Raw genomic sequence first — 25,421 nt, forward strand, 5'->3', positions numbered from 1 at the left:
TAGATGCTTCTGACCCGCTGATAGTTTCCGTTTATGTTAATCTGTCAGCTGCATTTTTTTTTTTTACTTCCACCTACTGCTGTACATTAGAGCACTGCAAAGGAGCTGCAATACGCTATAAAATCTATACCAGTTCAGAGTTGGCATAGATTTTTAGCCTGTTTCGCGGCACAAATATTGACAAATAAACCTTTGCTGTGCCCCCTACCTCCCATATGGCGCACAATGTGCAAATTTTGGGGGGAAAATGCACAGTCTATGCGCATGGGGGGGGGGGGGTGTCATTGTGCAACAATTGGCGCCTTTTTTTTAATCAAGTTTGCACTAGGCTCAGACTTTGATAAAAGTGACCCTTAAAGGGACAATCTGCCCCCACAAATCGCTTGTACGGTTGGATAGCTGCTTTTAATCCAAGATCTGACCTGTCAAATTGGCGCGGCCTAGAGTGTCTGTGCCCTAGGTCTGCAACACCTCTCCTTTCTTCCTCCTCACCCTCTTCACCATTAAGAATGCCCCTGGGCAGGATTTCTCCTATTCATCACTGGTCTGAACACTGCACATGGGCCTTAACTATCCAACACATGTGAACCTCCTATACAAGTGATGAATAGGAAGAATCCTCCAAGGGACAGTGCAAGGTTAGGGCACACACACCCTAGGCCACACCAATTTGACAAAGGGCTGTAAGTTTAAAAGTTATTTTTTTGGACAAAAACTGCATCACCTGCCGAACTGACCCCAGGACAGATCTTGGATTAAAAGCCGCTATCTGATGGTACAAGTGGTTTGGGGGGGGTCAGATTGTTGGTACAGAGTCACTTTAATGTATTAAAAAACTTTTTGGTTTTCTCTTCTTTTACTTTATGGAGTGGGGGGGGGGGGAGTATTTTCAAGTTTGGTTTCCATTCAGTAATTTATTGTGTTTCAGTTTCATTTTAAATTCACTTCCCATGTGGTATAAATTACCCGTTAACGCCTGCGGGTCAGTAGAATTACAGTAATACAAACTTTATATTTTTTTTTTGTTTTACCGTTTACTGCAATTTATAAGTAAAACACAGAGAGAAATCACTTAGTTCTGTGTTGCCGCATTCTGGAAGCCATTTGTCTTCTCTATCAATTGAGCTGAGTGAGGGTTTGTATTTTTCCTTACGAGCTGTAGCTTTTATTGGAGCCATTTTTACAATCATGTAACTTCTTGGCTGCTTTTTATACTGTATTATGGAAGGTGGGATAAATCAAGTACTTTTTTCTTTCTTTTTTTTGCACAATAAAGAATTTTCTTTTGGGGTAGTGTTGTTTGTGTTTTTCTTTATATTATCAAACATTTTATTAAACTTTTTCTTTTTAGATTCTTTTTCTTAGTCCCACTTAAGGACTTGACCATTAAAAGAAGAATCTAACCCGCTGATAGTTCCCTACTGCACACAGGGCGCTAAGGAGGAAAGTATATCTCCTACCTTCCTCCTCGGTGCCGTTCCTGTGCTGTTAGCAGTGTAATGTTTGGGCCGGAGCACTGTCCTGCCCCCCAAAGTGTGAACCGGCCTGCTTCTTCTAATATATTAATAAACAATGGAGTCCGCCGCCGGGGGGGGATGTCAGTGCAGTGCTCCTAATGGTGCTCCGGAACAAGGATTGCACTGCTGACAGCACAGGAACGGTGTAGAGGAGGAAAGTAAGAGAAGTAGCAACATCATCAGCGTCCCATGCGCAGTAGGGAACTATCAGCAGGTTAGATTCGATAATTCCCCTTTTAATGTTATGGAATATATAGCCGGTGTAATACATACACATACATACCATACATGAACATGTTTTCAGTACTGTGTCATTGTTTCTATTGGCTGTCACCAGATGCTCCGTCACTCATACGTATAGTAAGGGCCCCCCTGTCTCATACTGATGTGTATATGGATGGAAGCAGATAGGACCACACTGACCCACACTTGCGCCAAGGGACCTGTGTACAGTGACAGAAATCTGCTAAGGAAGAGAGGGCCAAAACCCACCTGCCCAAGAGCCGCCAAGAGGAGGCCGCAATGAGGACGATCAAAAGCCTTCTGGGTATTAACTAATAGAAGGCAAAACGGCAATGAGCATGGTTTATTTTTAGAGTAAAGAAGCAGTTATGTTGGTGTTGTCCCTCGTCTCCCTCCCCAGTATGAAGCCGACCGGGTCGGTGTGTATTATCCCCGGGAGAAGAGGCGTCTTAGAGAAGATCTTTATATCAACATTAATGAGCCATAGAGGCCTATAATGTCAGACTTGGGACTGGTCCTTCCCAGGTTTAGTTATTACACTAATGTGCACTTCCAAATCACCCAGAGAGAGACATCAGAACCAGAATGAAAGTGAGAAGGGGGAGACAGAGAGAAAAGCTCACACATAGATTGTTGTGTCTTCAGCAGAAAGCAGCAGCTCAGAACTGGGGAAAGGAGACTGAATAGATAATAACAGGTAAGGAAGGAATTGTTAGTCGCAGCAACATATGAAATTTATGTTATGACCATCTGGATGATCCAGGGAAGGTATGGGAGAAGGTCATGTGGTTGGATGAGACCAAAATTAAATTGTTTGGTATCAACTCGACTTGCTGTTTTTGTAAGAAAAAGAAGGATGAGGACAATATAAAAAAAAACAAAAAAAAACAAAACACAATCCCAACCGTGAAGCATGGGGGGCAAACATACCCCGGGCTATCTGTTTCTTCTGTCTGCTGCTGGGGCACAGTAAGAGCCTTATTACATGGATCCATAATCAGCCTAATCAAGCCGATTCGGCCAATTATCAATCAGTTGATTGTTGATTTAGGTTCGGACTCAAAATCGTCGGGCGCCGACCGCAATGCGCAGGCTGGCGATTTCTTATGCTCCGAAGCTTCCCGATCCCGTTCTGTGATTGGCTGAGCGGCCTGTCAGGTGACAGGCTGCTTAGATGCTGCAGCCGCTGGGACGGAAAGCTGAGGAGCACAGGAGAGAAGACCGGGAGCAGAGAGAGGTAAAGTATCAGGTGTTTGGGCAAGGGCTGCATGGACATCGCTAACGATGTCCATTCAGCCCTTTCTGCCCAATTATCGGGACGTCTAAGGTTGCGTTTACACAGACAGATTTATCTGACAGATTTTGGAAGCCAAAGCCAGGAATGCATTTGAAAAGAGGAGAAATCCCAGTGTTTCCTTTATGACCCGTTCCCTGTTCATAGTCTGTTGCTGGCTTTGGCTTCAAAGATCTGTCAGATAAATCTGTCTGTGTAAACGCACCATAATAGGTCCAGTAAATGAGCACCGGTCTAGCCGATTGACGCTCATTTAGTAAAATGATCAGGCCCGTGTAATAGGACCCTATAAGCATACAGGAGTACATACATTATAAGTATAAAATAAAGTTATTAAATCGTAAACCCTGGTAGGGATAAAGGAAAAAGTTTATAAAAAAAAATTTAAAAGTTAGAAAAGTATTCCCCGGTTCCAGCACCAGGTCCCGGATCGCGTTGCACTGGTCCGCGCTGCCCGGCCCCTTCCTGGTATCTGCAGGGTCTTCAGACGTAACGTTTTAAGTCCGCCCAGCCAGTCAGTGACAGAGGTGGGATCCCGCGCCTGCTTCTGACTGGCTGAGCGGACTTGAAAAGAGCTCCGGACCGAGAATTACACTGCTAACAGCACGGGAGCGGCACCGAGGAGGAAGGTATAAGAGACATGTCCTCATCCTCAGCATCTCCTGCACAATAGGGACATATCAGTAGGTTAGATTCATCTCTCTATTCTTTGTAGGTGGGAAGACTCGCTAAGGGTACAAACACACCGGATCCTCAGCAGATTTCTCGCTATGGATCCCTAATTTACTTATTTTAAAAAAAATCTCTAGTCTTCCAGTACTTATCAGCTGCTGTATGTCCTACAGGAAGTGGCGTATTCTCTCCAGCCTGACACAGTGCTCTCTGCTGCCACCTATATCAGGAACTGTCCAGAGCAGCAGCAAATCCCCATAGAAAACCTCTCCTGCTGTCCAGACTGGAAATAATACACCACTTAGTGCAGGACATACAGCAGATGATAAGTACTGGAAGACTGGGGATTTTTAATAGAAGTAAATTACAGTTTTTTGGCACTTTCTGGCACCAGTTGATCTGAAAGAAAAAATTTTTTGGTGAACAATCCCTTTAAATCATGACTGTAATTACATACAGACTGTAAGCAGGAATATTCAGTGAATACTTGTTAATTTAACCCTTTAGCTTAAACGCGTGAGACTTTACGACTGAGACGTAAGCCGAGCAGACAACACCCACAAGCACTGCTCTCTTACATGGACACGTTTCAAACGAGGATTTCCCGCCATTGCTGTGATTTGCGCGTGCTCATTTTGCGGCACCACGCACTCGTCTGACGTCCCCACGGCAGGACCCGCCCCTCGACACAAACCGACCAATCAAACGACAGTTTTGAATACACGCCTGTTTTTCCTCTGTCACGCGGTGAACCTTTCACCTTGACGTCGTCGAGAGGAACCGGAAGGGGAGGAGCTTCAGTTACAGAGATGGTGGCCGTGATGTTCCCGTGTGTGTAACAGGCCGCTGGCGGTGTGACATTGGCGTTAGGAGCTGTGTGCGTGGCGGCCGCTGCTCGGTAATCCTCACGGTGAGCGCGGATTGTGTGGTGGCTGTCACGGCCCGGAGGAGCGGCGCGTGTCATGTGGTGTAACGCCGTGCACCGTGTCCGTGTAGGATAGAAAAGCATGGGGGAGTGCCATAGACTGCCGGGCGGGAAGCTGCACATGATACCCGGAGTCCACGGGCTCGTCCGCTCTTCTCCCTCATGCAGAGCAGTGCTGTCTGTTCTCCCCCATGCAGAGCAGTGATGTGTGCTGTCTGTTCTCCCTCATGCAGAGCAGTGATGTGTGCTGTCTGTTCTCCCTCATGCAGAGCAGTGATGTGTGCTGTCTGTTCTCCCTCATGCAGAGCAGTGCTGTCTGTTCTCCCTCATGCAGAGCAGTGATGTGTGCTGTCTGTTCTCCCTCATGCAGAGCAGTGATGTGTGCTGTCTGTTCTCCCTCATGCAGAGCAGTGATGTGTGCTGTCTGTTCTCCCTCATGCAGAGCAGTGATGTGTGCTGTCTGTTCTCCCTCATGCAGAGCAGTGCTGTCTGTTCTCCCTCATGCAGAGCAGTGATGTGTGCTGTCTGTTCTCCCTCATGCAGAGCAGTGATGTGTGCTGTCTGTTCTCCCTCATGCAGAGCAGTGATGTGTGCTGTCTGTTCTCCCTCATGCAGAGCAGTGATGTGTGCTGTCTGTTCTCCCTCATGCAGAGCAGTGATGTGTGCTGTCTGTTCTCCCTCATGCAGAGCAGTGATGTGTGCTGTCTGTTCTCCCCCATGCAGAGCAGTGCTGTGTGCTGTCTGTTCTGCCTCATGCAGAGCAGTGATGTGTGCTGTCTGTTCTCCCTCATGCAGAGCAGTGATGTGTGCTGTCTGTTCTCCCTCATGCAGAGCAGTGATGTGTGCTGTCTGTTCTCCCTCATGCAGAGCAGTGCTGTCTGTTCTCCCTCATGCAGAGCAGTGATGTGTGCTGTCTGTTCTCCCTCATGCAGAGCAGTGATGTGTGCTGTCTGTTCTCCCTCATGCAGAGCAGTGATGTGTGCTGTCTGTTCTCCCTCATGCAGAGCAGTGCTGTCTGTTCTCCCTCATGCAGAGCAGTGATGTGTGCTGTCTGTTCTCCCCCATGCAGAGCAGTGCTGTGTGCTGTTTGTTCTCCCTCATGCAGAGCAGTGATGTGTGCTGTCTGTTCTCCCTCATGCAGAGCAGTGATGTGTGCTGTCTGTTCTCCCTCATGCAGAGCAGTGATGTGTGCTGTCTGTTCTCCCTCATGCAGAGCAGTGATGTGTGCTGTCCTGCTGTTCTCCCTCATGCAGAGCAGTGATGTGTGCTGTCTGTTCTCCCCCATGCAGAGCAGTGATGTGCTGTCTGTTCTCCCTCATGCAGAGCAGTGATGTGCTGTCTGTTCTCCCTCATGCAGAGCAGTGATGTGCTGTCTGTTCTCCCTCATGCAGAGCAGTGATGTGTGCTGTCTGTTCTCCCCCATGCAGAGCAGTGATGTGTGCTGTCTGTTCTCCCTCATGCAGAGCAGTGATGTGCTGTCTGTTCTCCCTCATGCAGAGCAGTGCTGTCTGTTCTCCCTCATGCAGAGCAGTGATGTGTGCTGTCTGTTCTCCCTCATGCAGAGCAGTGATGTGCTGTCTGTTCTCCCTCATGCAGAGCAGTGATGTGCTGTCTGTTCTCCCTCATGCAGAGCAGTGCTGTCTGTTCTCCCTCATGCAGAGCAGTGATGTGTGCTGTCTGTTCTCCCTCATGCAGAGCAGTGATGTGTGCTGTCTGTTCTCCCTCATGCAGAGCAGTGCTGTCTGTTCTCCCTCATGCAGAGCAGTGATGTGTGCTGTCTGTTCTCCCTCATGCAGAGCAGTGATGTGTGCTGTCTGTTCTCCCTCATGCAGAGCAGTGATGTGTGCTGTCTGTTCTCCCTCATGCAGAGCAGTGATGTGTGCTGTCTGTTCTCCCCCATGCAGAGCAGTGATGTGCTGTCTGTTCTCCCTCATGCAGAGCAGTGATGTGTGCTGTCTGTTCTCCCCCATGCAGAGCAGTGATGTGTGCTGTCTGTTCTCCCCCATGCAGAGCAGTGATGTGTGCTGTCTGTTCTCCCTCATGCAGAGCAGTGATGTGTGCTGTCTGTTCTCCCCCATGCAGAGCAGTGATGTGTGCTGTCTGTTCTCCCTCATGCAGAGCAGTGCTGTCTGTTCTCCCTCATGCAGAGCAGTGATGTGTGCTGTCTGTTCTCCCTCATGCAAAGCAGTGATGTGTGCTGTCTGTTCTCCCTCATGCAGAGCAGTGATGTGTGCTGTCTGTTCTCCCTCATGTAGTGATGTGCTTTCTGTTCTCCCTCATGCAGAGCAGTGATGTGTGCTGTCTGTACTCCCTCATGCAGAGCAGTGATGTGTGCTGTCTGTTCTCCCTCATGCAGAGCAGTGATGTGTGCTGTCTGTTCTCCCTCATGCAGAGCAGTGCTGTCTGTTCTCCCTCATGCAGAGCAGTGCTGCCTGTTCTCCCTCATGCAGAGCAGTGCTGTCTGTTCTCCCTCATGCAGAGCAGTGCTGTCTGTTCTCCCTCATGCAGAGCAGTGATGTGTGCTGTCTGTTCTCCCTCATGCAGAGCAGTGCTGTCTGTTCTCCCTCATGCAGAGCAGTGCTGTCTGTTCTCCCTCATGCAGAGCAGTGCTGTCTGTTCTCCCTCATGCAGAGCAGTGATGTGTGCTGTCTGTTCTCCCTCATGCAGAGCAGTGATGTGTGCTGTCTGTTCTCCCTCATGCAGAGCAGTGATGTGTGCTGTCTGTTCTCCCTCATGCAGAGCAGTGATGTGAGCTGTCTGTTCTCCCCTATGCAGAGCAGTGATGTGTGCTGTCTGTTCTCCCCCATGCAGAGCAGTGATGTGTGCTGTCTGTTCTCCCCCATGCAGAGCAGTGATGTGTGCTGTCTGTTCTCCCTCATGCAGAGCAGTGATGTGTGCTGTCTGTTCTCCCTCATGCAGAGCAGTGATGTGTGCTGTCCTGCTGTTCTCCCTCATGCAGAGCAGTGATGTGTGCTGTCCTGCTGTTCTCCCTCATGCAGAGCAGTGATGTGTGCTGTCCTGCTGTTCTCCCTCATGCAGAGCAGTGATGTGTGCTGTCCTGCTGTTCTCCCTCATGCAGAGCAGTGATGTGCTGTCTGTCCAGCTCTTCTCCCCCATGCATAGTCTATAGGTGGTATAGCAGCACTATAAGAGGTAATGCTACAGAATGTGGCCTCCTCCTATTGCTTCCTGTACCACACTGTGACTCTCCAGCTGGTGTGAAACTACAGCTCTCATCTTCATGGCCTGATGGTAGTTGTAGTTCTGCAGCAGTGGCAGTGCCACAGGGTAGGAATCCTCCCCATCTGCTGTCATTGTGATACTGTTATGAGAGAGCAGAGCTGTCGGTGTGTCGGCTGACCATAGACCAGGTCTGTATGCTGCTGCGATCAGTCATTACTACGTAACCACCACATCAGTATCGTGTGCTGTGAGACAGAAACGCCGTCCGGCTGGTGCCGCTGATCATGGTGCCGCACGTTGAATCATTGAGTAGTATATATTGTACCTGGTATCTGGCAGAGAACGACATTTGCATATACAATTGTATCATAGTAATATTAAAGAGAACTATCAGCATGATTAGGCTAATATGGTTCCCAGCAGCACAGTATAGATTTACCATGCAGTATATTGTCTGGGAGCTGCTCAGTAGATCTATACTGTGCTGCAGGGAACCATATCAGCACAATTGTGCAGATAAGTTCCCTTAAAAGCTAGTCTTAATTTCTCTCCTCTCCCTATGACTGCCCCCCTGGAGAGGCCCACCTCCTCCCATAGGACAGAACACAGGACCCCTGCATCATAAAAGAAGTTAACGCCCCTCACAATTCTGTTTCCTGTCTGTTGGAAGGTGGGTTACTACCTCTCGCATCACTTAATGGATGTAGGAGATGGGGGCAGCCGCAGTAGTAGCGCCCCTCTTAGCGGCATCCCTGCATGGCTGCTGACAGATCACTGCGAGGCCAAGGAGACACATGGTTCTCTTCATATATCCGGCTGTGCTTCCAGAACGGAGACAAATGGAGGGACGAAAAGTGAAAGAGTTGCCAGAGATTTTTGTAAAATCCAATGTAGCCGTGTCTCCAGATCTGCCAGCATACTATCAAAAAGGTTTCTGCAAACTTGTGCTGATGTTCTGAACACTAAGCGTGCGTTCACACGTACAGGATCTGCAGCAGATTTGAAAGTGCTGATTTGAACTTGCAGATTGAAAGCAAATCTGCTGCAGATCCTGTACATGTGAACGCACCCCTAGCAGATTTGCTGTTAGTTTACCTAAGGAACTTGCTTACATGACTCGCACCATGTTAATTATGAGTCTTACTAATTACTGTGCTGTGCTCGGCTAGTAGATGTGACACAGTAGACAGAGCATTGCTCATGTGTGACCCTGTGGCAGTATTGTTGTGGAATATTTTGGAGTAAACTACACAATTATTTAGCAAACTTGCCACCTCCTCCCGATATACTCTCTTTTCCTCCCATGGCTGACAGCTTGTTGTCTAGGTTACCGACCACCACTCTGCTCTAAAAGCAGCGATCCGGCCGAAGTGTTTAAAGCTATAGTATACATATTTTTAGAAGGTATAAATACACTATCTCTATGCAGCTACCTTACATAGACCAGCCAGACCATTGCTTTCAGAGCAGAGAATTGAGATGGGAATATTCCTTTAAAGGGAACCAATCACCTAACATACTGCTATAATGCTATTGAAATGTCCTGCAGCAGTGCCAGCACACTTCCCAGACTTTCCTCACTGCAATGTATATTCCCCAAACTTACTTGATATTCTTGGTGCCCTGTAAGCAAATCCGCCGCAAGTAGTCATCTGGGCGGTGAGCCAATGGCATCTAGTCACGGTCTCCTGGGTACTCCTCTATGCCCATCACGTCCAGGGGCATGATTCAAACATAATTAGCCTGACGTTGTTCAGGGCCACGCTGTGCATCACGTCGGCGTGCCCACATTCTTACTATGCCGCACATGCACGGTACAGTGGTCCCAATCCACATAAACCCTATGGATGGGCTGACACTGGCACGTTTTGGCAGACAGTCGACAGGGGTCAACAATAATGCGTTGAGTATAATGCACCACACTTTCGGGGTGGGGGGGAACACGGGGAAGGGGGCCATTCACTTACATAACACACATTACAAAGTTGTATAACTTTGTAATGTGTGTTATTTTGTGAATAAATGTTTAGCGCCGCACTACCCCTTTTAAGTTTAGAGAAAAAGGCTTCTTAGGGGCGTCTGATCACAATGTACAAATATGACTGGACAGTACAGAGATCTTTGTAGTAATCTCCTCACACCTAGGTCTTTAACCATGACAAGGGGGCATCCTCTACATCTAGATCAGGAATAGGGAACCTTCAGCTCTCATGGCTTTCCGGGATGATGGGAATTGTAGTTTTGCAATAGCAGGAGGGCTGAAGATTCCCTATCCCAAGTCTAGAGGAAGGAAGATTTCACCATAATCATAGGGTCTGGAAGCTTTTTCTTGAAAATAAAGGAAAAAAAAATAATAATTATAGTTATTGATACGAGAATACTAGATTTCTGGTGATAGGACACTGATGCAGAGATTATACTGATCGCCATATTGGAGTCAGGAAGGAATTTCTCTCTGTGATGGGGCAATTGTCGTCTGCCTCATTGGGGTTTTTCTGCCTTCCTCTGGATCAACACAGTTACGGATTAAACTTGATGGATCTTATCGACTATGAAAATAGCTTCAATTTGTTTTTTTTCTTTTGTTTTAAAAGGAAAAAAAAAAGATGCAAAATCTTGCAGCACAAGTAACCAGCAGTTTGCTGCCGTTCCCAGAGACCACCATAGAAGCTCTCCAGGAGGATGAAATTAACTTGGAATCTGTCTTGCGCGCAAAATTTACCACAGGTAGGATACCGATAAAGGCTGGTTAATTAAAATATTAATTAGCGGAAATGGTAAAAGGACGTGTACTATCATGTTATGCATTTCCATAGACTTCTATTGTGTGTTAAAGGGGAACTATCAGCAGGTTAGACGAATCTACTTTTCTGACATGTCACCATTGTGCACGGGGCACCAAGGATGATGCTATGTCTCTTACCTTCATCCTCTGTGCCATGTTCATTCAGTTTGTAGTTAAATCCCTAGGCTAGTAAGGCGGACAGGACCATCCATAGGTCCGCAAAATTTACGGACTTTTGAATGCAGCTTTAGTGACTGCCAAAACATGGTCAACAGTTTAGAATGGAGGAGGCCAGGCCTCACCCAGCCTGCACCCCTGCAACACCTGAACGTCGCTCCCCATTTACTTTAGCAATTAATGGGGATTTATGCACCCGGTCCTCCCATCTACCAAAACTTCTGACAAGTCTGTATGACATATTTCTAAAATTTAGTTTCATTATAATCGATTTTCTTTTCTCTGTCCTTATACAGGAAGAGCTGGGCTAGCTTGGCTAGCATGTGGACCCCAACTGGAAGTAACTAACTCTGTAACCGGTGAAAGACTTTCTGCATATTGCTTCAGCACAGTGACTGAACGACCTCCTACCGTTGTGGCAGTCAAAGAGTTTTCCTGGCAGAAGAAGACAGGACTCCTTGTGGGTCTGGTGGAAACAGAAGGCAGTATTCTCTGCTTATATGATGTTGGCATCTCCAAAGTAGTGAAAGCAGTTGTGCTTCCTGGATCGGTAAGCTCTTATAAACTTTTATAAACTTTTATTTGAATAATAATTTGTGAAATAGTATTTTTATAGCTGATTTTTTTACCCCCTTCCTTACACTTAGGTAACTGCGGTGGAACCATTGGTAAATGATGGAGGAGCCAGTGCAAGCACTCAGCACTTACACCAGAGCCTGCGATGGTTCTTTGGTGTTGCAGCCGTGGTTACAGATGTCGGACATGTTCTTCTTATTGATTTATGCCTAGATGATATATCTAACAATCAAGATGAATTGGAAGCTTCAGGTATTTTTCAAATAAATGAAACTTTCCCCAAGTTTAAAGCCGATGTCTCTTGGTGCAAAAGTGGAAACTTATTTGGGGTATGGAAAAAGATGTACAAGGAGCTGCTTGAAAAAACTCAGTCTGCCAGGAACAGTAAAATACATAGTTGGATGTTTTATCAGACTTTCCATTTATCCCCACCACCCCAGGGCCATATTCTCACTCATCTCATTATATAGCTGATCATTGTTGATCTGATCACTTGACTGATCTTTTCCCAAAGTGGGAACATATCCAGTGTCTGTTAATACGACTCTGTACCTGCAATCACCCCCCCCCCCCCCTCCCCCAGTCACTTGTACAGTCAGCTGCTTTTAATCCAGAATCTGTCCTGGGGTCTGTTCAGCAAGTAATGCAGTTATTGTCCTAAAAAACAACTTAAACTAGCGGTGCCTTGTCAAACTGGTGTAGCCTAGAGTGTCTGTGCCCTAGGTCCCCCGCTGTCCTCGTCATTAAGGACGCCCCCGGGTGGGATTCCTCTTCCTTGCCCTCTCAGCTCTGCGGTTTGCTACAGCACATGTGCAGGAGTTTGAAGACTCTGAAGAGGAGGAACATTTAGCCTATATTCCTTCTACTAACTGAGAATAGCTAACAATGGGCATTATCGAAAAAGAATGAATGTTCCAGATCATTAATTCCGGCCGTTTTACAACAACCCCCGTTAGCACTTCCCAGTATGTAGTGGGAACATAGCCTAAATATCAGTCATGTTGACAACTCTGCACTTTTTTTTTTTTTTTTAATTCTTATAGAAGTACATGGTAGTTATGGAAACATTGTAGCACCACGGCCGTCACTGTCTCTATGCCATGGGAGTTGTACGGCTTTTTCCATACTTGTTACTGACCCCTATTATTTTTTCACTTATAGACCTTGAAGTCATCAGTGGGATACCAACAGAAATCCCTAAGCTTAGAGAAGCCGCTAACAGAGAGAGGCGACATCTGTGTCTTCAGTTATTGGCCCCTTCTGGAACCACAGTAACCACAGTCAGCTATATAAGTAGAACTAACCAGCTGGCTGTAGGCTTTTCAGATGGAAACCTGTCTTTATGGAATATGAAAACTTTAAGACGAGAGTAAGTAATTTACTGTATGTGTGTGTGTGTGTGAGTAATTTTTTAAATATATTCTGCAATGCTTCTACAAACTTACAAAGAGTTTAATATTTTCTATGGATTGCATTGGGGGACATAGCCCAGAGGTACAGGCCCCCGTCACTAGGTGGCAACACTAGCCGGTAAGTAAAGGTGGTGTTTTTTTTTTTTTTTGTTTTTTTTTTGTAATTTTATTTTTTCATCGGGAAGTGTCCTTGAGATACAAGATCAAGTTCACCTTCCTTTCTCCAGTTTGATTTTTCAGTACTAACGAAATATCCAAGTAGGAACGGCACATCAACCTCTCAGTCCGGTACACGTAGATGCAGATACTATGGTGTGCAGGAAGACTTGGCACTAGGAAGTTCTTGCTCAACACACAGGTTTATTCAGCGTACTTAATTACAGCTGCACGCGTAGCGGCTCACACTGGGCCTTTCTCAACAGCAACTGTTTGGAAAGGCCCAGTGTGAGCCGCTATGCGTGCAGCTGTAATTAAGTACGCTGAATAAACCTGTGTGAGCAAGAACTTCCTAGTGCCAAGTCTTCCTGCACACCATTCTTTTTCAGTCCCGACCTCCCTAGGTTTCTTTAAGCATTCTTTTTCCCTGGCCATTTACTACTCGCTCATGCGATAGTGTCCTGGTGTCTTAGTCCAAGCATTTTTGGGAGTTTTACCTTGTATCTCTTTAGTCCCCAAGAAGAACAGCTTGATCAGCCTCATCCTCGACCTCAAGAGGTGGAATTGCTGGGATATCTGGAGCAGGATGAGTTTCTCACACCCATTAACATTTAAGGGGAACCTGTCACCAGAGAAGAGAGGGAAGAGCCCGCCCGACCCCCTGGTGGAGCCCCGGATACTTGCCTCATCCTGCAAGTCCCGCTCCAGAAGCCGGTCTCGCTGCAGAGAAATCGCCGCCCGACTGTGCGCGCAATATATAGATGAGTCCAACGTCCATAGGAAATCACTGCTGCAGTCATTTCCTCTGGACGTGGGGCTCATCTCTTCTCATTTACATAACTCGTGCACAGACCGTCGGGCGGCGCTTTCTCCGCGGCGGGACTTGCAGGATGAGGTAAGTATCCGCTGGGGGGTCAGACGGGCTCTTCCCTCTCTTCTCCGGTGACAGGTTCCCTTTAAGGCGTATAATTGCAAATCCATTTTTGCAGATTTCACTTGTTCAATTGTTCCTTTTTCTGCATTGTAAGAAAAAGAAAAATGTGCTCATGTGACATTGTATGTGTGTGTGAACAGAGAAGGTAAATCTTTACAGACAGGTCCAGCGTTGCTCCCCTGTCTGTTCTGCAAGGTTCGGCGTGGCGACATACCGCACCGTACAGTGTCTGAGGCAACCATGAGGAGCAATGCTTTAAATACTGTTCAATTTTTCTAGGTGTCATGTTCAAGTCGAAGGGGGCAGAGTTCCTGTGTTCTCGGTTACTTTTCAAGAACCTGAAAATGACCCCCGAAACTGCTGTTACCTGTGGGTAGTTCAGACAAGTCAAAGGTAAGATTTAACAATCTCTTGATGGTTTGTTCACACATGCAAGTTTTTAATTGGAGTAGAAAAGAATTTTAAAGGAAGGCCCTGCCCTCCTGTTCCTGACTTTGGCTTCGATAATTGCAATTAAAACCCAAATTGTGTGAACACTCCCTAATGCCCTTTGAACTGCTGACGCTACATAACTATCGATATGTTTCATGTTTCACCGAGTTGTTAATCTCTCTCCTGGGTGACTAGTCTCAATCTATTTTCTATTGCAGTGGGAGAGATTTAAGCTTCCACTTGCTGCAGTTGGCTTTTGGTGACAGAAAATGCTTACCATCCGGACAGATTATGTATGAGGTAAATGTCTTTTTTATTTTTTTTTATTTTTTATGTGCTTACATTAAATGACAAATCTTGATGTCCATTGTGTGCAATCATGTTTAGTTTGTTTCCAATGCTACATGGGGGAACTGACATCTAATGGGTATAAACAGCCTCTTGTGTGTGAACCTGTGTTCAATATGATAAAACAGTAAAAAAAAAGTTCTTGTATAAGGCATACTAAAATGCTTCTGGGATTTGGTTGAATAAGACCCATACCATATCTCACATTCTTTACATTGGCTTCTTTCAGAACCTGGAATACTGCGAGGAAAGGTATAACTTGGATCTGTCAGCCAATGCCTTATTTTTGAGAGGTCAGACAAACAGCATGAAGTTACTGGGCTGCCAGACCATAGAGAAATTTCGCTCTCATAGTGAAAGGGACGATGGGCTCCATGAAGGTTTGTTTCCCTATTTATTGCTTATTTTATACATTTTTTTTTCTTTTTTTTATATTGTTTTGCACTGTTCTTTCTTTTCTTTAGTGTGTGTGTGTGTGTGTGTGTGTGTGTGTGTGTGTATATATATATATAATTTAATATAATTATTACTACAGCTGCTGAATGGGCCTGCCAACTTCACATTTTAGGTTCCTATGAGATGTGAGCAGCATGAAGCATGCCAGTTGTGTAGTTTATAATGTTGGCAAAGTGTTGTACCCCTCTGCAACCCACGAACCCCCTGTATTGTAGTTAATTGTCCCCTTCCATGCCCCTAGTCCGTGCCAAATAAAAAAAGTGCACTGATTGGCTGATGGGGACCGATGGGAGCCTCACACACAGCTGCGACGCCAAGCAAGTAATGTATGCTGCGGGGTGTTAAAGGGGTCGGGTTACATATCAGCAGCAGAATAAAAACTTGCAGTGTGAATTCCGCTGCAGATCCAGTACGTGTGAAGCTACCCTTAAAGGATTTTTATAAGGGGATATCCTGGGTTACAATAAAACTATTGTTACTTTAGCTCATCCTGTCTGTAAGTAGTAGTAGTAATAAGTGCAATACATATACATTTTACATGCGTTTTTTTTTTTATTTTTTTTTATTTGTAGTTACATCGCCCGATACCAGCGTGTCAATTTTTAGCTGGCAGGTTAATACTTATGGACAGAATAAGCCTTCGGTTTACATGGGAGTGTTTGATATAAATCGTTGGTATCAGGCACAGATGCCGGACTCTTTGAGGTAAGAGGTGCAGTTTTATCTCTTTGTGGGGAATTATTGTTTGTGTGTTTGTGTTTATATCCCACGTTCCATTGTGTTCTGTCTATTTCACAGGCCCGGTCAGTTTCTCAGAAACTGTTCATACTTTGCCTTCTGGTCTCTAGAAGCTTTGACGAACGTAACTGAAGACGCCATATTTGACATTCTTGTGAACGAGCGCAGTCTGAGCAGAGGCGTCCCACCTTCCTATCCACCTCCAGAGCAGTTCTATTTCCCAAGCACTTATAATTTTGGTATTTTCTTTATTATTCTTAGATTTTTGCTTTTTTTTTTTCTGTGAATAAAGTTCAGTGACATTCCTTTATACTTAAAGAGCATCTGTCGTGTTTAAACTGCAGTCTTGACTGCAAGCCGCATTTAGAGCAAAACCATTTTTTGTTTGATTATGATAATATGCAGCCAGGCACCTGATCGGTTCTCTTTTTCGTGTCGGTTAATGGATAAAACAATGTGAACCTACACGTAAATACAAGAGTCAATCCTAATTATGTATTGAATTATTTCTTTATTTCAGCCCCTTGGACGAGTTATTTATTCTATCAGTTTGGGTGCAGGTTTTGCAGCTCCAGTCCATTGAAGTGAATGGAGCTTAATTGCCAAACCACACACAATCTGGAGATGTGTTGTGCTTTTTCTGGAAGATAGCAGCCAAGTTTGTCTAATGCTACATTCACACAATGTACATCAACCGTTGTCTTCATAGTGAAATGTGTTGCATAGAAGTCAATGCAAACAGTGGCCATCGTTCACACAATGTATTGAACAACGGCCATTAAAATATTGAGGTGTCAATTATTTCCGATCATTGTGCATTGATTTCAATGCATTTGTGAAAAAAAAACAACGACGTTGACTATACGTTGTGTAAACATAGCATTATAGTGGATAACTCCTTTTAAGTGGCCAATTCTTCATTATTTATTACTTTATCGCCGTTTTAAAAACTGACAAGATTTGTATTTTCTTTTCTTTGTATATTAAAGATGCTACTTGTTTGTTGAATTCTGGAGTTATCCACATCACATGCACCGGCTTTCAGAAAGAGGTAACGTGAATCGTTAATTTTGTTAAATTTGTTAAATTCTATTTGCTGCTTACGATGTGTTTTTTGTGTCATTTGTATAATGGGATTCCATTCCCGCTTTGTACTGTACATTTCTGTTACTTATTACATATAAAAGAGTTATTATATGAGGAGGCCCCCCACACCTGTATAGACTTTATCGCATTTGAAGCTATATCAGATATAGCTGATATCCTTCTACAACTAACTAGTGTAAATGCGGTCTGTGGTACCTCTGGAAGAGGTGAGAGGCGTACACTACACTGCTTGGGCCCCCATGCCTGCCCTGTACCAGAGCCTGTTACATCCTATTATATCATGACATGTTAGGCTGCCTGTTATCTTACAATGACAGACCTAGTACATTGCAGCTCGGAAGCATTGCAGTGAATCTGTGCAGCTCCCTTTCTATAGCCGCTTCCAGGGTAAAGGAACCTGACGCAACAGACCTCCTTGGCCAGACTGTTAGGGTGGGTTCAGACTACGGAATTCTCGCGGATAAAATCTGCCAGATTACGTTGCCTGTACACAATCACGGCCGTGCGCCTCTCCGCCTATGCCATAGAGACCATTCTATGGGCCGGCTGATTTCGCTATCCGCCGAAAGAATTGACGTGTCAATTGCATAATCCGCCTGTGCAAAGAATGGTGTCTATGGCACAGGCGGAGAGGAGCGCGTACAGGCAACGGAATCCAGCAAATTTATCTGAGAATTCTGTAGTCTGAACCCGCCCTTAACCTGTAATGCTGGGAGCTTTCAGCTCTGAAGGCTGCAGGATGGTGTATGTAGCTTTTGACCATAATATAGGCTGGACATGTGCACATATGACTTGGTGGATTGTTGATTGGTTGTGATTTATTTTAAGACCCTGCACTACCTAAAGAATTCTGGATCATCTCTAAATGAAGAAATACCTGACGGCTATAACAGGTGCTTAGTAGCCGGTCTGCTTTCTCCAAGACTTGCTGATGTCCAGCCCTCCAGCTTGACTCAAGTAAGTTCCATTTTTACGCCGTTACACTTTGCTTCCTATACAATTCAACCCTTTTTATGGCTTTTATTTTCTTTTTAGGAAGAGCAGCTTCAGGCTGTGTTATCGGCTGCTGTGGAAACCAGTTCTATTAGTCTTTTAACCCGTTGTATTAAGCAGTGGATTGAAGAAGGTAAGTTTAGTTGGGTACAAATTTGTGTGGAAACATTTATTTTTTTTTTCTTCTTTTTTTTTTTTCCTCTATAAGTTTTAACTTCTGTGATTTATTTCAAAGAGCAACCAAGATCTGCGCCAAACCTCCGCTTTGTACTTGAATGGACGTGGAATAAAGTGGTGGTTACGAAAAAAGATTTTGATAGACTTTGTAAGTTTTTTTTTTTATATATATATTATGAGTATGTAAATCTGTCCTAGTCATGTGACTGTTGAAAGGGAGTACGTTTTTTGCCGGATAAACCTCTGATAACTGTCCTGTAACATGCTGTGTTCATGAGTGATCACGCTACCAGGGAAATCTATAAATGTTAAAGCGGTTCACCATCCTAACAGGTTGTCTGTTCTGCAGGCGCTCCGCTCTTTGATGGCTCATGCAACTTTGTCGATTCTCAAACCCTGCAGTCTCTGCAGCACTGTCACCTGCGCCTTAGTAACCTCACCAGTGTTTTGAACTGTTTTAGAAAAGAGGCCAAAGAGCTCACAAAGCAAGGTACATAAGCAAGTTCTCCCTCTTTTATATATGCAGTAGCATCAAATGAATAATTTGAAAAAAAACTTCTAACACATTTTCTGTGATCCCTGTTCACTTCTTCATCAGGAATAATTGATTTAACCAACAAACTCTCCGTCACCAAGCTGTTAACTCAGTACGCCTCCGTAGTCCTCTGGTTCTGTCGTTGTGGTCTTCTACCAGACAACCCAGGTAAACTATTACAGCCTTTTATTTGATTGCTTAGAATAAAAAAAAAAAATTTGGACGGGCCGGTTTGGCTGCGTGATATTTAACAGATGTTTAGGTAGAATTGTTTGTTACCTGTATACTTTCCATCTGTGCTTGTATTCTGAATTTGTGCTTTCTTTATTCTATCAGATGAAGCCATGCAGTTGACCAGGCCGTACTACAATTACCAACTAATGCAGCACTACTATGCTGAGCGGCGGAAAAAGTTGGAACATTTGTCTAGGTAGTAATAATGTTTTTCTGTATGTTCTGCTATATGGATGCCAGCTCTTTGCTAACCTCAGTTGTCACACTTTAAGGGAATGTTCACGCGGAGAAGTTCCCGGCAGATTCCGTCATGCGTCTCCACCCGTGCCATAGACTCCATTCTATGCATGTGCAGATTCTGCCATCAGTCCAAAGAATGAACCGATTCATTCTTTGGATGGTTGGTGGAATCCGCCCATGCATAGAATGGAGTCTGTGGTATGGGCGGAGACGCGCAGGGGTTAGCTGTGGATTCCTTAGTATGAACATACCCTAAGATTTACCTGTCAGGCTTTGTATGCAGGTTTCAGAGCTCAGAGTATGGTTAGCCTATACTTTGTCTTGCTTGCGTACAAACCATTTACAGTCTTGTGGACTGCATTAAAGGGGAACTAATCTGTGGGGTTTTTTTTGTTTTGTTTGTTAGTTTTTAAATTGCTGTAACTTTGAATTGGGCATTAAAATAGCTTTCTGAGCTGCGTTTTTTTTTTTTTTTTTTTTTTCATGTTTTATGGAAAAAATGGATAAACTGGTGCATCTGCGTGCATTTGTCTTTCCATTGATTTTCATTTAAGAAAAAAAAAAAAGGTTTTGACTAGGATTTTTGCTAGTCATTGTATACCGTAGTACACTTTCAATATGTTCAATGTACATTTACCTTTTTACTGGCAGTGCCATTAGAACATATTTGGTATGTTAAAGGGGTTATCCAACTTCAGAGAAACATGGCTGCTTTCTTTCAGAAACAGTGCCACCCTTGTCATCAGTTTGGGTGCAGTATTGCAGCTCCATTCCATTGAATTGAATGGAGGTGAATTGTAATCTCACACACAACCTGAGGACAGGGGTGGCTCTGTCTTTCTTTAGATTTTTTTAAAGCCGTGTTAATCCTGCAAATCCCCTTTAAGGCTGTAGAGTGATCCTGTTTTGTTCCCTATATTGCAGAGGTAAATGGAACGCTTCCTCCTTGATGATTGATAACATGATTTGCCAACTTGGAGACAGAGTTGAACATTTATGGAATAGGGATGAAGGTGGCACAGGAAAATATCCACCTGCTACATTACACGTAAGATCTTGTATTTTCTAGTGTTCCTTTTTTCAACTTAAATTTACAATTGAAGGGAAGTTGTCAGGTTGGTACCAGGTCCGGAGCTGCAAACACAGGCAGATAGGTGCTGGGGAGAGAAGACATGTGGCGTCTTTGTCTTTGCTGGTGGCCATTTGCAGAGCTATAAAATTGCATTTTTCCTTGGAAGCTGAAGAGCCACAGAAGTGATGCTGAGCTGCAGCATGCACGCCTCCTCCCTCCCCCACCTCTTTTCAGCCACCGCAGCTATGACTCTGTTGGCCTCAGGGAACCAGTTCTTTAAACGTCTTTTAGTTGGGTGTATGTTAAAGGGGTTATCCAGCGCTACAAAAACATGGCCACTTTTTTCCCCTACTGTTGTCTCCAGTTCAGGTGCGGCTTGCAATTAAGCTCCTTTTACTTCAATGGAACTGAGTTTCAAAACCTGCAACCAAACTGGAGACGAGAGGGGGAAAAGTGGCCATGTTTTTGTAGCGCTGGATAACCCCTTTAATCTTTATTCCCCACCCTACCTGTTAGTCTGTTAGTAACAGAGTTTGACCTCTTCTTTGTTGCAGGCCCTTCTGGACTTATATCTTTTAGAGGATGCAGATGAAATAAACAAGCATGCAATCGTATCCTTTCCACATGTGCAGGATTCTATGAAATGGTTAAACCCTGAGTTTATGTTCAAGAATAGAATTCGTATTCATGGTTAGAAGAACTAGAGCTGACGAATACCAAAGGGATTTTATTAGAGATGTCCATTATAACCTGCAGTGAATTAAGGTTAAAAACAAGCTCGGTCTGGAAGAGGCATCGTAGCCTTCACAAATCCTGTCACCGTGTACTGTACAACGTGAAGCAACGGCCACATTCTTTCCTTTTAGCCACTCAGTGCACCAGACTTGCTAAATAGAAAGGCGCTACTTTTTGTAGGTTTCGCTTTTTTTAGCGTGTTCTGATTTTCCCCAACAGATTTATTGTCTTTTATGTAGGATTCTTGCCTCGAACAGCAAAGCAGCTGAGAATCCTGAAAAGTGGGCACATCTTTGATTCCCCCCCCCCATATGTCCAGTCATGTTTACTAAGGGGTTTCCTACAGTGTTTGGTGCAACTACTTTGCACTTAGCTGCCCAATTTTTAAGTGGTCAGTTTTCACATTAGTGACATAATTGGTCCAACATGGTGCAAAAAGGCATAAAAACGTATCGACACTGGAAACTCTGAGAAACTCAAGCCCAGTGGCGGTCAGGGAGCTTGTGACATGGCACTACGGGGACGGGTAAGTGTACATTATGTTCCTGCGCTAACACCGCTTTCCCTTTAAAAGGGGTATTCTGGAATAATTTTTATTTATTTTTATAAAGTGCCCAGGGTGTCAGGAAGAGCTCTAGCATTGGTCTTTCTCGTGCGTCTTATTGGGGGACACAGATACCATGGGGTATAGGCTGCTGCCACTAGGAGGCGCTGACACTAAGAAAGAAACAAAGGAAGTGACTCCTCCTTAGCAGGATATACCCGCCCACAGGCACTGAGGTAAACCAGTTTAGCTTAGTGTCAGTAGGAGGCAGACACAGGTCTGGGTTCTCCAGACCAGTTTCTTCCTTTATGTTTAGTTAGTTAGATTTTCTTTTTCCTTCTAGGTCTTATGGATTCTTGGGCACGGTGGGTAATCTAGACCCACCCTGATCCCCTCACTATGCGACCAGGGAACAGACCATAAATATAGATGGACTGTCTACCCTCGGTTGCCACCGGCCGGCAACGTGACACCATGGCACCAAATCAGTCTGACTGTCTGGTCGCCTTTCTGCGGACTCTGTATCCGCACAGCCCCTTCCCGCCTCGCCCCCCAGAGCTTGGCGCGTAAGGTGAGGCACCCACCGGCTGAAGACAGCAATGGTGAGTATGGGCTCCTACCTGGTGAGTATATTCCCCCTGCCCTCCCTCCCAGGCCACCATTGTATTCTTATAGACCACCCCCGGGCCATGCTTTCCTCACACAGGGATTTCTCCATCTCCCCATGCTCCACTCCCTCAGGGTCACTGTACCTCTGTGGCTCTCCCCTCAGTCAGTAACAGGCCAGCCCCCTCCTCCATTTTATTTTGTACTGGTGCCTCTCTGGGTGCCATGGGGTGTACAGTGAGGGGTCTCCCACTCCTGTCAGTGCTGTGCAGGCTGTAGTTTCCCGCCTTTTTTCCCTATTGTGGCTATGTCTGGAGTACCTGCTCTAGAGGATGCTCCGCCTCCTCCGTTAGGCCCCGCCCCCTGTTGGCCGCAGCACCCCGCCATTTTTCTTAGGTTGCTGAGCCTGCACTACTGCACTGTGGATGCCCCGCCCCTCCCGTTAGGCTCCGCACCCTTTCGGGTGCCGCGTGGGCCACAGCATCCAGCCCTGTATCTTATGTGGCTGATTCTGCACCCCGTTAGGCCCCGCCCCCTCCCGTTAGGCCCCGCCCCCTTTCGGATGCCGTAAGGGCCGCAGCATCACCATTTTTGTTATCTTTTAACTCTGTGGAGCCTTCACTGTGATGCCCCGCCCCCTCCCGAGTTGCCCCGCCCCTTTTCGGGTGCTGCGGACTGCAGCATCCTGCCGTGTGTCTGTGTGTGTGTTCGTGTTCTCTCCCGGGAGAGCTACCACACACACTGTTCTATTCCCAGCAGCTTCTCCTGCCACCTACTGGTGGAAGTGGTTATTACACCATTACAAGAATGGCTTGCATCATGTTTTCTTATGGCCAATGTTCCATATAATGTTCCAGCAACCCTTGGTCTGCAGATCAGGCATTTTTGGTGCTGGTTGACCCCTCTGTGTCAGATTTTATATATTTAAGATTACATTAATACTTATATACACATTCTGGTTCCCCTCCAACCACATACGCACAGACACATTCCCCATCACCATACGGTGTTTCTGTGTCCTCAGTGAGATCCTTCTGCTACATGGTGTCACAAGTAGGACACTGCACCAGACACGTTACTCACTACTAGACGGAGCTTACTGTGCTCTGAGCAGAACCCTCTGCTACACGGTGTCACAAGAAGTACATGGAACCAGACACGTTACCCACTATCCAGGTGGTGTATCTGTGCTCTGAGCAGAAGCCTCTGCTACATGGTGTCACGAGCAGGACACGGATCCAGACACGTTATCTGTTTCCAGGCGGTGTATCTGGGCTCTGAGCAGAACCCTCTGCTACACGGTGTCACGGTAAGTACACGGAACCAGACACGTTACCTGTTTCCAGGCGGTGTATCTGGGCTCTGAGCAGAACCCTCTGCTGCACGGTGTCACGGTAAGTACACGGAACCAGACATGTTACCTGTTTCCAGGCGGTGTATCTGGGCTCTGAGCAGAACCCTCTGCTGCACGGTGTCACGGTAAGTACACGGAACCAGACACGTTACCTGTTTCCAGGCGGTGTATCTGTGCTCTGAGCAGAACCCTCTGCTACACGGTTTCCCAACCAGGAGAACCCTCTGCTACATGGTTGGTCATACAGATTATGGGACCAGACACATCACCCATTGCCAATCATTGTTCCTGTGTTACTCAGAGCTACCCCCTCTGCTACAGGATGTCACAAGCACGACACATGTCCTGTCATTCACATCACCCCTTAGCGGGCGGTGCTTCAGACCTGCCTCTCATCTTCATGACATAGATTCCTTTACTACATGATGTCAGAGACATAGAACTGGACACGTTATCCCCTCCCAGGTGGTGGTACAAGGTTATTCAGAGCTCTGCCCTCTGTTGCATGGTATGGCTCCAACTACATTACCTGTAGTTTGGTGTGCACAGGTTGTGGTATTCTGTTACACGATGTAATACACCACCTTCAGGTCCACTCATTATAGTGCATTATAGTGGTGATGCTTGGCATTTCTCGTGTCCAGTTCTCGTTTACATTGGGACTCAGTCCTCTTCTCTTCCCTGCTCCCAGAGCACACCCTGTAGGCTTCTGTTTGCTTGTCTAGTTTACAGGTCTGACCAGGCACATTACCTGCTTCCAGTCCAGGGATTTGTATCTCTTGAATGCTGGTCCTTGGTTACTTACTGCTTGCAGCTACTCTGCTCGTGTTACCCTGTATATTACCTTTCATCCTCGTAGGACTCCCATGATCGGTGCCTGTCACTTCAGGGGATCATCATACTGTAACTTGTTACCACACCATTTCGTCTTCTGTATGTTTCCACTAGCAAGTCTCATTACCTGCTCTCGGGCAGTGAAACCTTGGTGTCTTCCTCTCGGGCCGTATCCTTTCTAAAGCCCGAGCATCCTGCTACGTGTCCCACTACACAAGGTACAGAACCCCCTGCTTTACCTGCCCCCGGACTGTTGTACTGTCATACTCTGGTCCTCTGAGTGGCCGGCAGCATATAGGTACAGTCACTATTTCATCCTGGTACTGTCAGGGTGGTTCTTCTGTCCTTCATCTGGGCATAACTACCATGTTTTGGCATTTGTTTCACTGGCTGTTACCCAGTAGTATGGCTTGGTAACAGTAGTAGTATTGTATTGCTTAGACCGTGCCCTCTGCTATACTGCAGATGGCCCTCAGCGAGGTTTGTTCTTATTGTCTCATGGTGCTCTACTTCAGGAAGCTGTCCTTGGTCAGCACCAGCCACATTGCCTCTTCTCTTTGATCTGGGTGAAGTGAGGCCTCTCGGTTCCTCAGGTAAAACAGTAAGGGTTTCTTCTACCCCTGGTGTATGTAGGACATCGACTGCCTACATGACTCACAGTGCTGCTTTAGGACTTCTCCTTCTGCATCTGCCTATGGCCAACATGGCTAGTATTTAGTCTTCTCTCTCTTAGGCAGCTGCAGTCTCACAGGGTAAGGATTCCTGTTTACTGCCTGTACTGTTTCTCTACCGTCCTAAGCCTAGGTGTATGGTCCCTTTGTGGTCTAGCTTCTCCAAGTGTCCTTTTTTGGCCATATGGACTATGAAGCATTGTTGTTCTCAGTTCAGGGTTTTGCAGTGCTCCCGCATACACAGTTATTCTTACGCTCTGGAGTAGCACACTGTTGTGCATGACCCCCCTATCCTAGGTTTGGTTTTTTACTACTCAGTCAGGAAATCTTCAAGCAGTCCTTCTCTCCTCCGTGAGGATGGAATATTTAGTATAATAGGTATCCTACAGTCCTCCAGAGGACTGTTATTCCGAGATTGCTTCTTCCGACAGGCAGGTGTGGGTTTTCAGCCCTCATTGGCCTCTATGAGCA

The 25,421-nt window shown here is 45.7% G+C and overlaps 1 protein-coding gene across 2 annotated transcripts in view; it reads left to right on the plus strand.

The window, feature by feature from the left end:
• Positions 1-4,451: 4,451 nt before the first annotated feature.
• Positions 4,452-25,421, plus strand: part of AHCTF1 (AT-hook containing transcription factor 1) — a 43,135-nt gene continuing 22,165 nt past the window's right edge. The window contains exons 1-19 of one of the 2 annotated variants that reach the window (XM_069955245.1): positions 4,452-4,636; positions 10,429-10,561; positions 11,093-11,346; positions 11,444-11,624; positions 12,534-12,741; positions 14,154-14,267; positions 14,525-14,606; positions 14,884-15,034; positions 15,683-15,815; positions 15,909-16,087; positions 16,838-16,899; positions 17,784-17,912; positions 17,991-18,081; positions 18,184-18,273; positions 18,475-18,615; positions 18,724-18,828; positions 18,997-19,090; positions 20,059-20,182; positions 20,761-20,817. In XM_069955245.1, coding sequence (XP_069811346.1) covers positions 10,441-10,561; positions 11,093-11,346; positions 11,444-11,624; positions 12,534-12,741; positions 14,154-14,267; positions 14,525-14,606; positions 14,884-15,034; positions 15,683-15,815; positions 15,909-16,087; positions 16,838-16,899; positions 17,784-17,912; positions 17,991-18,081; positions 18,184-18,273; positions 18,475-18,615; positions 18,724-18,828; positions 18,997-19,090; positions 20,059-20,182; positions 20,761-20,817 — 2,316 coding nt within the window. In that variant the 5' untranslated portion in view covers positions 4,452-4,636; positions 10,429-10,440. The remainder of the gene's footprint in view (positions 4,637-10,428; positions 10,562-11,092; positions 11,347-11,443; positions 11,625-12,533; positions 12,742-14,153; positions 14,268-14,524; positions 14,607-14,883; positions 15,035-15,682; positions 15,816-15,908; positions 16,088-16,837; positions 16,900-17,783; positions 17,913-17,990; positions 18,082-18,183; positions 18,274-18,474; positions 18,616-18,723; positions 18,829-18,996; positions 19,091-20,058; positions 20,183-20,760; positions 20,818-25,421) is intronic. The other variant, XM_069955246.1, reaches the window with a different exon arrangement.

Source organism: Dendropsophus ebraccatus, chromosome 15 (assembly GCF_027789765.1).
Source record: "Dendropsophus ebraccatus isolate aDenEbr1 chromosome 15, aDenEbr1.pat, whole genome shotgun sequence".
Classification (NCBI taxonomy): Eukaryota; Metazoa; Chordata; class Amphibia; order Anura; family Hylidae; genus Dendropsophus; species Dendropsophus ebraccatus.